This window comes from Xyrauchen texanus, chromosome 43 (genome assembly GCF_025860055.1).
Source record: "Xyrauchen texanus isolate HMW12.3.18 chromosome 43, RBS_HiC_50CHRs, whole genome shotgun sequence".
Classification (NCBI taxonomy): Eukaryota; Metazoa; Chordata; class Actinopteri; order Cypriniformes; family Catostomidae; genus Xyrauchen; species Xyrauchen texanus.
In genome coordinates this window covers 21,493,140-21,506,429 of record NC_068318.1, presented here as the reverse complement: position 1 = coordinate 21,506,429, position 13,290 = coordinate 21,493,140, and the positions used below count along the sequence as shown (strand labels likewise).

At 35.8% G+C, this 13,290-nt stretch overlaps 2 protein-coding genes across 3 annotated transcripts; both read left to right on the top strand.

Annotated features, from left to right (window-relative positions):
* The first annotated feature begins 786 nt into the window (after nt 1-786).
* On the top strand, nt 787-2,997 carry ift46 (intraflagellar transport 46 homolog (Chlamydomonas)). The gene is given in 10 exon segments (XM_052115966.1): nt 787-828; nt 871-1,001; nt 1,351-1,422; nt 1,865-1,924; nt 1,975-2,152; nt 2,200-2,282; nt 2,369-2,450; nt 2,532-2,635; nt 2,692-2,731; nt 2,905-2,997. Coding segments are annotated over 10 exon segments (885 nt in total).
* Nucleotides 2,998-4,813: 1,816 nt separating this feature from the next.
* On the top strand, nt 4,814-13,290 carry LOC127635641 (uncharacterized). 2 transcript variants are annotated; one of them, XM_052115810.1, is made up of 8 exons: nt 4,814-4,975; nt 5,244-5,573; nt 5,680-5,931; nt 6,058-6,204; nt 6,351-6,389; nt 6,578-6,610; nt 6,697-6,728; nt 9,064-13,290. In XM_052115810.1, the coding sequence occupies exons 1-8, from the start codon at nt 4,933-4,935 to the stop codon at nt 9,268-9,270; spliced, it is 1,083 nt and encodes a 360-aa protein (XP_051971770.1). In that variant the 5' UTR covers nt 4,814-4,932; the 3' UTR covers nt 9,271-13,290. The 2 variants fall into 2 exon arrangements, with proteins under 2 accessions (XP_051971770.1, XP_051971769.1); XM_052115809.1 differs by having other exon boundaries at nt 6,297-6,389; nt 9,064-9,273.

Here is a 13,290-nt window from a genome sequence, read left to right as displayed (position 1 = left end):
TTCTCTGAGTCCATCAGACGATATTCGGCACTTCAGCTCTACCTCTGCACTTTTAATACTCCCTTCCAACTCCATGAGTTCTCTTGCTTTGGATTTTTTGGTAAATGAGGCATACTGTATGATCTGACCCCTAAGAACCACCTTAAGTGCCTCCCAAGCCATGCCCACAGAAGATACTGAGGACCAGTTGGTCTCCATATTAACACTGATTTCAGTCTTTAACATTTGTTGGAAATCAACATCAAGATAAATATCAATGTCTAAGGGAAAATGTAGACTGTTACCATTTCTTGTTAACTTTTGTGTGAAACCACTTCACCCTTTGTTTGCTGTCACATGGATTGTGGCCGCTCACTCTATACACCAGAGCCACCTTTAACTCAGATAAATTAACTTTAAAACAAAAGGAATTTGCAAGAAGTGTATGCTCTTCTATATGCATCCTTGATGTTATAACAGCAAATTATCCTGAGTGCTCATTATTTCACCTGGGATGTATATAGTTTAAACGTATTTACAAAAATGCAACCAAATTTAACAAACATGAACTTTGATTTAACATTAAACATTTACATTGGTAGAAACCAAATAATGTGCGGTTTGCTAAATCTGCATGCATAATTCTATAAGAATAGCAAAATGATATTTAAAATGGTTTTAGATGGTATGTAGCAAATTGCATGATATACCAACCTCACTCAAGTATGTTATGACAACTACACTTATGCAGAATAGAAGACATTCTGTGACTGTGTTTACGAGTATTTGAAACACATTGTGAGCACCATGGCCAGTTACACTGGTGATAAACTAGAAGAAGACACTAAAGTAAGACTTTAGATGTTCATCAGCTCATGTTTAATGAGAAAGTAAAAGCCACCTTCTGGTCCTCGTGGTACTTATGAAAATGATGAAGAGGAGGAAGATGATGATCAAGAAGAAGTTTCTGATGACACAGAGTCTGATGAAGAGGACGTGGAGCCCGGATCTGCTCCGGAAGTGTAGGACTGATCATCTGAAATCTAATCAGCAGCAGCTGAAAAGAGACTGATTGAATGATGACACTAATGTATCTGCTGAAGCAAATGCGTTGATTATAGCTGGTCTAGCCACTTATTTGTGAGATAAGTAAGTTTGATGCATAACTTTGTGATTTTTCTTTATATGAAAGTTTCAGTAGTACATTTTATACAAGAGTTCATTGTGGTCCACTGATAAACTGCATAGAGCATTATAGTTACAATATCATCAACTCTTGTAAAACAAATCTTATGAACAGAAAAAAACTAAAAGCAATTTTATTATTTTATATAATAATGTGGATGTGTGTGTATCATTGATTTCTCACAGTGTATGTGATCTGGCCTATTATGTTCACCTTCCTGTGACTGCAGAGATCAAAGAGATGTTTAAGTATCACACGGTGAGAAGAAATCAGACCTCAACTTCTCACCATTGCAACATTTGATCTGCATTCAAAATGTACACTGAAACACAAGAAAGGAAATTTGCAAAAACAATTTGACCCTTAAGCAGGCCCACACGTAATTTCAGTCTACAGAACTCTCAGAATTGGAACACCCATCGCTCACTAAGTTCAACACATCCCACACGTGTTCAATTATTATAGATGTTGGCTAATTGATAATGTTTTGAGCTATGGATACAAGTACTCTCCACTCTATTTAACACATTTTAATTTGTTAAAGCCATTCAACATATTATCTACCAAAATCAGAGCAGAAAATGTGAAAAAAGGCAGCAGATTCCATCTAGGATTTCCCAATAAGGCTCTGTCACTTATTCCACCTCTTGTAGAGTATTTATTAGTTACTACTGTTACTAATGATGTGTCTGTTTCCTTCAGATACACCCCACAGACAATAGAGCTTGACCACAAACTAAAGCACGTGAATAAAGTGAGGCTAGCAAGCTAAACATGAATATCCTAGTTTAATATCCATATGTCTGAAGTTGTATTTTGAGCTTTTTCTGCAATCCCAGGGTACCGCGGCCAGATGGGAAAGCTGACAATATTGGTCTTTAGGTTCTGGATGAGCCGTGCATTAAACAGTCTGACCCCACGGTGCTCTCCATGTGACTTTCAGAAAACAGCAAACATCACAATGTTACGGTTCACACACATACTGTAGTATAACTAAACAACACCAACTAATATGCTTGTATACTGAAAAACAGAAACAACAATCACATAAATATGTAGAACAGGTTGAGAGCATTAGTTAACTGCATAAGTCCAAACCTACTGTACACTACACCAGGTAAAAACTTAACTGAACAATGTAAAGTGAGTCTTCTTGAAGTAGTATCTGTCATTTTGTAGCAAGAGTATGATATGTTTTCTCAGACCCATGCCAGGCATCGACAGGCTGATTCAAGAGTGGCCGCCTGAATTTGAGGAACTTTTGGGGAAGCTTAGCTCTTAAACAGTGACTAAAAACAAGTTGTTGTTTTTTATTATCTAAATCATCAATGTCATGTTTATCTTCACTTTCCTGTCTGTTTACCAGGTGAATCTACCCACAGCAGACCTTGACTGTGATTATGTAGACATTATTTGTGGTATGTTGGTCCATTGAATATTTATGACATTTACATATTTGATGCCTCTCTTGTTTTTAACTGCTAATGTGACCTGTCTTAGAAATCCTGGACATTCCTGTATGCAAGAAACAAGTTCACACTCTACTTCGAATTCAAAAGCTCACAGGTTAGTTTCAGACACTCTAAAGCGTTTAACTTGAACAACACTACTCGCATTCTGTAAATAATGATGTGGCACTTGTTCACTCTTTGTAAAACAAAGGATTTGGAATGCTTAAGTTTGTTGTGATTTTTTGGTTGTATCATTTATCCTTTTGTTTTTCTCTCTCGTGTGATTAGCACTTTAAATCTGTAGCAGAGGACCAGAAATCTGAAACACCATCTGCTTCACAAAGAGCAACTGCTGATTTCAGGGGCGTAGCAATCATTTAAAAGGTGAGGGGGACAGAACGATTACCGCTAGACAAACATAAATATATAAGATATATTTTTAAGGCTCTCAATCGATTAAAATGTTTTATTGAATTAATTACATGATTGACCAGTGAATTTTAACTTTTGCATTTACACATTTAGACATTTGCTGTATGAAAGACACAACGGTGGAACACTGTGAAAAAGTGTGGGGGATGAACTTTGGATTTATTTAAAGTGTTACTTATACGCTACCCTCGTGTATTCTATGCCCATGGCTGAATTAGAAAGACCCACTTTGGACTGAGGTTGCTTTTTCTTCCTCATTGCCTGTTGTGCACAGCCTATTTTCTAACATCCTGTTTTGTTCTGAGCTGTTGCGTCATCAGTTGTGTTCTGTTATATTAAGACATCTTACGGTACATTGGAAGACTGATGAAGACTAGAATGATCCATGTTGTGATGTTTTAATCACTAAAATTGGATTTTAATAAAAAGGTATTTCCTCAAACTGTAGACTTGAAATTTGTTGTCAAATATAATGAATCATCCAACTTCAACAATTTTAAAGCAGCTCAGTCACAGGTTTCAGTAATCACAATTTGCACATGTGTCCCGACAAATGTTTTATCATTAATAACTACACTACATTACAAATGTAAAATGTGCAAATTATATAATGTAAATGCTCCAAATTTACAATAGAATATGTATGTACAGCATGTATTTATGTGTGCATGTGTGTTTGTGGATATACACGCACACAACGTATTTGTGTATGGGTGTGTGTGGGTTTGTGGGTGTGTGTGAGTCCCCCCACAAAACACAAACACATTTGTTCATATCATTGTAGATGTTGATATTGGTTTTTATTGTTATCAAACAGTTCCAGGTTCTGGTGTCAATATGACTTTATTTTTAACTGCATTACAATTTAAAAAAACATGTTTTCTGGCATACGTATTGCAGCTCTCTCATAAGTCTTTAACAGGGTCAAATTGACCCATAACAACTTCTTTGTAACTTTTTTAAAAGCATCTTTTATAAACACATTAAATTAATAATTTCAACATTATCGGATCCAAATCAACTCCAGAGTTTAAGTTAATTTGTAAATCAGTGTTAAAAAGTTAAAACTGGTCAAATTGACCCAAATCTGCATTCAAGTGTTATCAACACACGAAAACCCGGATTCATGATGTCAGACACTTACACTGCATGACTATGTCATGACATCACTGTTGTAAATATCCTATACAAAATAGTACTGAATTGAATTAAATCAACATTGAAAATCATCATCATTTCAAGACATCATTTCATTATGTTAAACATTTTTAATACAATTTAGAAATCTTTTTTTCTAAGCATTTGCTTTAGTGTCTGGCTGTACATTCTGTTGCTCTTGTGGGTTAACATTTATGAGATTAACATAGAAAACAACAGAAATTATTTGACACACGGAGGTAGACAGTCATTTCCATAGAGTTCAATTTACTGTAGCAAGGCAATTGGCCTCTTTTCTATTCACTGATGCAGAGGACAGATGTGATGCAATATGGTAACATGATATTTATTATTTTGTAAAATTTGAAGGCATAAAGGATAGCAAGTCTGATGGTTAGAATTATGTTCTCATATCTGCAAGATATTTACAGACATTTGACATTTCAATGATATTCAGAGTCAAAAAAAGTTGCCCTTTAGATTATTACAATTTTGTAATCTGAGTACAAATAAAAAAAGAAGTAGCCTTGCCTTCCTTGTTCTAACCTCAATTGTTTTTCTGTTGTGGTTTTTGGTTGCTTTTTTTCATTCGAAGGCATTAGTTTAAACTCCGAGTGCATCAGTATTTCCTCATTCAAAGAACATTTAACGGTTTGATTCATGGTTAAAAATGAGAGTAAAATGCTAGTTTAGCTGGTCAAAAAGCCTAGGACCTCTCAAATTAGGATGTCTGGATATTACATTAATATTTGTCTGTTTGCTATTTTTGGTAAGTATGTCTGATTATTTCTCTTTTTTTCTGTTCCATTTTCTTTGTAATATTTATGAAATTGTGGTTTATAATAAAGATAAGAACATTAGTATTTTGAAGGAGATGGATGTGTTGTTAATGTTTACTTTAGTTAGAGACTTATTTCATCTGGGTAGCATGTGTAAATTGCTACAATGTTTTTGTAGGTTAATAAGACACATGTAAAGTTTGTTTTCATGGAGGAATATGAATTTTATAGTAATAATCATACATTTTTATTTAACAGCAAGAGAAATATTTGGAGTGAGAGTGGAGACGGGCTTATACAGTCGAGTTGAGCTCACTGGAGAGAAACTCAATCAAACTACTACTGATTACCTGCAGTCAGTGGAATGGATCAAACTAAACAGATCATCTCAGTGTCTATGTCTTCGGTTTCAAAAATACAATGATACCAAAATCTACAGTCAATGCTGTGGGAAGGCTCATTTCAATTTAAACAACAACAGCCTCATTTTGGAGAATGTGACCGCACAGAATGAAGGAGTCTTCATGGAAACTATAGTTTCTCAAAACGGATCTAGAAAAAGTTTCAACTTTACATTACATATTCTCTGTAAGTCATAAATAGAACTGTCATAATTATGACATCATAATTCACTTGTACAATTAACAGTATTCTCACTTTGTTGTGTTTGCTCATTACATTTTGTTATTTGAAGACCCTCCAAATGCAACAGAAATGATGGTCATCTGGACTTCCAACTCATCTGTTACTCTCAGGTGTGAAGTTACTGGCTCATTTCTGCATCTTAAGTGGAAGAGAGAAGGTGTCTCCATTCCAGAAGACCACAGATACTCAATCAGTAACCAGACTCTAAACATCACCAATATAACCATCTCAGATTATGGGACATACAGCTGTTTGGTTAAAACTCTATATGGAGAATCAGAAAAGCACATATATTTTACCAGTAAGTCAAGACACTTCCTTCCTGAAAAGTTGGTTTCAGTCTTAAAGCTGGTTTCGTACAACATCTTACAGTAATATTGAAAAAAGAAGCATTAAGCAATGTTGTACATTATGGTTTTCTTTTAAGGACACAACTCAACTCTTTCCCAAACAAATGGTACTCCTGCTGCACCTCTGAGTCACAATTATCAGATTCTAATTTCAAGTGGACTTACACTCATTGGTGTTTTAGGACTGTGCCTCATGTTCGTCGTCATTTTCAAATACCATCAGGGTAAGTACAAGCTGAGTTTTCACAAATGCTGTTTAAGCAATAATAATCGTTTATATGTGAAACCTTCAAGATTGATATATGATTGATTCTAGTAGTCAAATCGAGAAACTGGTACAGCTCTACATCTTTCACCCAAATGTTCTTAGTTCACTGTCACAGAAAAACACCAGACAGAAAGACGAAAGGTAAAGTAAGCTAACATACAGACAGACATAACATACAAATTTCCCCCAGAAAAATCCCCAGCTAAAAGCTACAATAAAGTTATTGCTAATTAAATCTGTCATGTACAATATTCTAAATTGTACTGTGTGAAATGTTAATTTGTACAGTATAATTTCTTGTTCAGTTATAATTTTACTGCATTCTTTAGGCCACCGAGGGGAAAATGGCAAAACAACAGAAGGTATTAACAATAAAGCAAATAGTCAAGTGTGCATTATGGGTAATGTTACATATGTCAAAAATCTTACTCTACAATATTCTTCACAGGGGATGAAGACACTGACCTTGGAATTTATCAGGTAATGGACAGAAAAATAGCATGAAATATATAGCTAAATAATGAATTTAGTACACACATGAAGAATTTTTTGTTTATGTTGCGCTGCCCGACATGAAAGTTGTCATGGACTTACTATATACTGACACCTAGCGGCCTGGGTGCAGCATCACGCAAACGCAATTGTTGTCAGTTAGTGATGGCATTAGAAATGCACTATTTGCAGTTAGTCATTATTAAATTATCCCATAGACAAACCTGTCAGGAAATAGGGGGTATACCGAGATAAAAAATTAGCATTATTAGGCTGGTTTTATGATCTCAACATGTCAAAAATCTAGTAGATGTAATTGGATAATGTAACATTTTTTATGTGTGTAATCAGATCATTGTTAAATTTTTATGAAGTACATGAATACATTATTGATTGAATTATGTAGCCTGTGGGTTTGAGACGGTCTTTGTTTCTCTCTCTCATCTCGTTCCTTCACCGCTTTGGCTCGCTTTCACTCCCCCCGTGTTGCTATGGTACCTAATGTGGGTGGGAGTGGTTAGAAATTGAGAGCAGGCAGGTATATTGGCACCTGGGGTCCTCATGCCGGTAGTGATACATTGTAGCTAGCTGCCAACGGGTTGGAGTGCAGCAGTGTTCCGGGGTGCTGTTTATAGTGCAAGGTGTTGCGAGTGACTGCCAACAGCACTACTGTTTGTGTGTGTATGCTTCCGAAACATGTTGGAATGCCTAGATTGATGAACACAGAGGAGCGTTTCGTGACCCTGGTGAAGTGGTGAAGCGCCGAAACTCTGTCTACCCACGCAATCGTTAGACGGCAGGCAGAGGCTACAGCCAATCCATTGTCGGCTGCTGTTCTCTTGAATATGTTTAAATGTGTATGAATGTGCAGGTGCTGTTTTTTTTAGACACTTTTCGTTAATGTTTATTTCTTTTTTTTTTTTTTTTCTTTTCTTTTCTCGCTAACCGGTGGGTGGTAAGAGATTTGTGTTAGTGAACCAATTGTGACCACCGGCTAGCGATTTCTTCTTTTCTTATTTGTTGTTGGTTTTATCCCTCTCCCCAGTAATAGTCTTGGGGTGGATTGGGCCCATAGGATAGACTAGCGCACCAGGTTCTAGCCTAGTTTCCTTAGTGCTTCACCCATTTTGGAACCAATGTGTGCAGTGTAATGCTGTGACGTGTGCACCTTTTAGAAATGGCTCAAGGAGCATGATTGCTGTGATTGCGTAGGCTGAGTTTATAGTGTTGGTTCTACCTTAAGGGTGTGCCTTAGTTCACGTGTGGTGTTGAAACCTAGGCCTGGGCAAGCTTGTAATCCGGTGGCCCACCCTGCTATGGCTTATCCCTATGTCAAATGATGTATGTTCGTGTTATTTATTGATAACCAAAAGCGACTCATTTTTAACTGAAACAAAAATAAAGATTGTATTTTTTTACTTTGTTAAACCAAGCCTGTGCATGTTTTTTTTTGTTGCCACATAGAGTCCCCTTGCTCTTACTAGTCCTGTGGGGGGGCTACAATTACATCACCAGTTAGATAAAGGCAATAACTAGTGCATAATTTACTGCAGACATTTACTACTCGTAATTTACTACTAATGCCTGTAATATTTAAAGAGCGATCTGAATTGAGTGAATTTTACATACTTTATGTAACATCTAGCCATGTGTGCATGTAGCTTATGAAATTGATCCACTGCATTGAGAGTGCTTAAAACAAACCACAAATACACGCAGGACATTTGGTTTCTAAATTGAAGCACACTTTTGCCAAACTGTTTGTATTTGCACTCTGCATCGAAAATAAAACTGTTCTATAATTAGACATGTCGCAAAAGAACATTTCTGAGGTGTTGATTGGTCACATGCAACTTTGTGCTTTTGCACCAAATGCACTTCGGCCCATGCATGCATCACCATGGTAGAAAAAATAACCTCTTAGGTTAAGGCCACACTTCCTCTTGAATATTTATGAAGAAGTATAAATCGTACATCTGTACATATCCAGAGACATTATCTCTCTCATTATTGAATTCCAAACTAGATAATAAGTCCAATAACACATTTTTTTATATAACAATTTTTTTTTTTTTTTTGGTAACCAACGTTATGCCAAAAAAGCTGCTGATTGAGCTTAACTTGTACTGAAGCTGGAATATATTCCTTCAACTTGTTGTGTTCAAGGTAGTTCTAGTAGTTCAGGATCAACAGTGGATCCAAGCTCTGTATATTTAGCACAAGGCTATTGGTTAATTTATTGTTATCAGTTATTTTTCTATACTAATAATTCTGCAATAATAAAGTTAATAATGCTTTGCCTCTTACCATATGTGTCTTTCAGGAAATATCTTCCACTCAAGATGTGACCCTTTTGCCATACGTCTACACAGACTTCATTAAGCCAAAAATGGCCAATCAGGACTCAGCTGCTGCGGAACACTTTAAGGAGTTTGGTTACTCTGAGATTGGACCAGCAGGCAGGGAGGAAACAGTCATTTTGGATTGTGCAATCTATGAAGAACAGGCCACACGTCTACTGATACTTTAGAGGAGTGACAGTTGATAAGAAAGTCTATGGTACATATATGAGTAAGACAGTGAATAACAGTTAACCTACTTGAAACTAACAAAGTTTCATATTCATGAATCTGAAGCAGCCTACAGAAACAACAGTCATCGAAAGTGAAAGGTGCAGGCCAATAACAAAAATTTTATATCCAAATCAACCACTAGATGGCAGCAAAAAGACCTAAAACATAGATCTGCTATATGCATACTTCGTTTTTTCTGATAATTACAAACGCAGAGACAAAGCAGAAGAAAACTTCCAGGTGGAGTTGGAGGCATCGTCATAGTAATAATAATTGTTGCATCATTACAATGTCATTCAGTGTCATTTTGAAACATATTCTCTAAAACGCAATTAGTACTGGATTTACAGTATTAACATGATACATATTGTACATTGACTGTTTTCGACATAACCTATGCATTTACCAGATTATAATAGGTCTTTTCCACTGCACTGTTGCCTTGCAAAAACGTCAAGCAAAGAAAAGCACATAGTGCTTAAAATTTCAAGTCACATTTAATAAGCATGCACATTGTGAAAGGTCCGAAGTGTCCACCCTGCTCATTAGTGAATGTCATACACAGTTTTTAGATAAATGACTTATGCCATGCAGGACAATTGGGAGAGCAAAAGTGTTTTTGTCTTGCATGGCAACCTCAACATATCAATCAAATGGCATGTCATTGAGTGGCAGTTTAATTTATATTAAAGGCGAGTCCAGCTGTCAGTGAAGAGGGAGTCAAGTGACTTTGTCTTTTGATCTTGGAGTTATTTCGTTTTTTACAAGCAAACTCTCTAAATGGGCTGTAAAAGCAAAGACGAAAATATTGAGGGACAGCTGAGTATCAACATCTGGAAAGGACATAGAGACATAACGTGTAAAAGTCTCATAGAATATTTAATTTACATTTTTATAGACAGCTAGAGTACCTTCATGTATACATAAAGCAATGTTTTACTGGGATTCTTCAAAGCAACCAGGATGGTGTAAATGATAGGTTCATTTCTTTGTTTTTAGAAAAGAAAAAAGAAAAAATGGTCAAATAAAAGAATAAAACCATTTCAGTTTAACAGACATGTGTGGACTGTACAGTCTCACTTCTAAGTGTGCTTACCCAAGAAATGCTGGGAAATAATATACACAAACAGATGAGAATGTACTGTAAGTGTTTAATAATTTAATTTTAATCTCCTGTATTGTAAATAGAAAAAACAGAGAAGTTTGGGGACAGTGTTAAAATCAACGATCTCCTCCTTTAAACCTCTACAATAAGTGCAAACAGACATGTATATACAAAATTGCACATTATCTTTGGGGGTTAAGGGGAAAATAAAGAAATAATGAGTGGCAAATAATTTGCATTGCCCTTTTGGGGATAAATAAATCACAAATGGAACTTGTCGGACACAGACACTCCACAACAAAGTTAGAGACTAAATGCAAAGCAGTTATTGGAATAAAACAACTGAGATCTGTGTGATAAACAGGTGTGCTCTGATCCGAAGGTTTAAGATCTGTGATTAAGCCCTATCTGGCAACCCTGAGAGAAAAACAACCCTATTTCAGCTAGGTTTGACTAAGCTGAACATTCAATTGGAATTAATGGACCAAATCAGACCATGAGCACTCCTATGCAGAGAGGCTTCTTTAAGTGCATAAAATCAGCAGGGTTCTCATTTCTTTTGTTGAGGCTACTGCATCATTCGTGATGCTCTATGCAATCAGTGAAATATACGGATTGCTTAATAATAATTCTAATAGATTTAACTGCAAAAATTTGGACAGAAAGGGTACCAAAATCTTGTGAGATCCTTTCACGATCCCAAAAATAGTGTATAGTGAAATTATAAAACAAAATGATATGCTACAGATGATGGAACAATCACATTGAATAAGGAAAACAAAACCTCTACATGTTTAGACAAAAAATGGTTCACAGCATTTAAAATGTTCAATTTATGAATATATTCTGAAAGTCACTGATGTAATCCATGGTTTATAATAACATATACATTATCTATTGTTATTCAAAGAAGTTCCATATTACACCATGAAGAGCTCACTTTGATACTCAGTCTCTCTCATCTGAAAATCCCCCTCTGTGCCAACCATCTGGTTGAACACAATCTGTGAATAAGTTCTCAAATATACAAAAGTGCTAATCTTCAATAAGCGTAAAAAATGTCTACCTGGCCATAAAAGCCTCTCACCTTCTTTTTTTTTTTTTAAGGCAAGTGGTGACCAGTAGGTCAAAAGACTCTTGCCACAGAACCACGCTGTAACATCTCCCAATGCATATCACAACAAAAAATTTCCCTCGCATTTTAATTGAGTAAGCAGAGAAAAGTGCTTTTGCCATTTGTCGTTTAAAGTTTCCACAAATGGCAAGATTTTTACTCTTTATGTAGGAGGACATGTATCTCTCAACTATACATGGAAGGAACATGAAGTATGGAAGTATGCACTGTGAATGTGTGGATGGGAAGCCAAGATCCTTTCCACATGAGTAAAACATGCTGAAAATTAAAAACAGAATGAAATCAAATGAATCTTAGACTTTTATTCTACTGTACATTTAAATGAAATCTACAAGCCTTTAAAGCGGTAATTCTGTCATTATTTACTTCAAACCTGTATGACTTTCTTTCTTCCATGAACACATTGGCAGAACTTATAGTGTCAGCATTGTGTCATTGTTGAAAAAAGATGCAATGAAAGTGAATGTTGACTGAGGCTATCATTCTGCTTAACATCTCCTTTTGTGTTTCGCGGAAGAAATTCATATAGGTTTGGAGTAAAAAATGAATTGTGAACTATCCCTTTAAGACCGGATGACCGTTTTGTAGACCTTGTCCCCAAGTACCTTATTTTATCTCGTAACTGTAGTTGAGGTAAAAGGAACTATACTGTAAACACTTAAGAGGGTGCTTGAGGGAGGCTGGGGGTGCACGAGTGTTTCCGTCTTGGAAACAGAACAACAGAATTCACAAAGACCAAGTTCTTTCCTGTCATCAAGACTTAAAACACTCAATTCTCAGCCAATAATGAAGTTCAAAGTGCTAAGAATTTGTCAAGCTCTCGGTCTGTTTAGAATTAGCAGATTCCGGAATTGAAGGAAGGGGAAAGTGGGCAATTTTTGTTCAGGGAAAACCTGCATCCGCTTGATGTCCAGAGGCCACACGCTCATTCCCTACAACACAGCTACGGCAACACAATATGATACACCAGTAAAATCTCTTTTCCAAAATGATCTTTAGACAAAGTTATACATCATCTTCATAAATAGTTTATGTGCTGCTATGTTCTCTATCAATATAAATAGCAAAATATAGTGTCATATTTCCTATAGCTAGCTGAATCCCCTTAGCCGAAGTAAAGCATCATATAACCACAAGAATCTTTTTCTCAAAGGATCCCTTAGAAACATGTACAATTGGATCTAGATCTTTAAAGTAACATACGCAAATAAAGTGGATGTCTGTACAAAAAAATTACAAAATAATACAAATACAAAATCATAACACAATCAATGTGTTTTGTTGATCACGGAAGTGCATAGATGCTGAGTTAGTGAGATGGGTGGGACCAACCGATTGGGTGGAAAGTTTTATTTTCTTCTCGGTGGAGATGATGGTGGTGTGGAAATCCTCCGTGATGATCTGACCTACTTCTGCGTCTTTCTGTTTTGGAAATCCCAACATATATTTTGTGTGAAGAAAAACACTCAGCGCTAATTTGGGTTTAATTTTTTCGTTAAATTAAAATGCTAACCCATAAATATACAAATAAACAAAGAGTCCACTTTTTTTGATGAGACCAAAAAATGTTTCTAACACTTTGTGGTGTACATTCAGGAACATTCATATTGAGAGTGAAAAAATGCAACGCAAAATAAAAAAAGGGAAAAAAATAAAAAATTAAACACTGTAAGAGTTAACAATAAACACTGACATAATAATAATTTAGATTGTTACAAATTATTCCTATGTTTTTTT

What these genes read in the sequence shown, in the direction of transcription:
- LOC127635641 (XM_052115809.1), top strand. Translation starts at nt 4,933, where the DNA reads ATGTCTGGATATTACATTAATATTTGTCTGTTTGCTATTTTTG. An exon ending in AAAGCACATATATTTTACCA is followed by an intron (nt 5,932 to 6,057) that starts GTAAGTCAAGAC and finishes TTTTCTTTTAAG; the next exon opens with GACACAACTCAACTCTTTCC. An exon ending in ACCAGACAGAAAGACGAAAG is followed by an intron (nt 6,390 to 6,577) that starts GTAAAGTAAGCT and finishes TGCATTCTTTAG; the next exon opens with GCCACCGAGGGGAAAATGGC.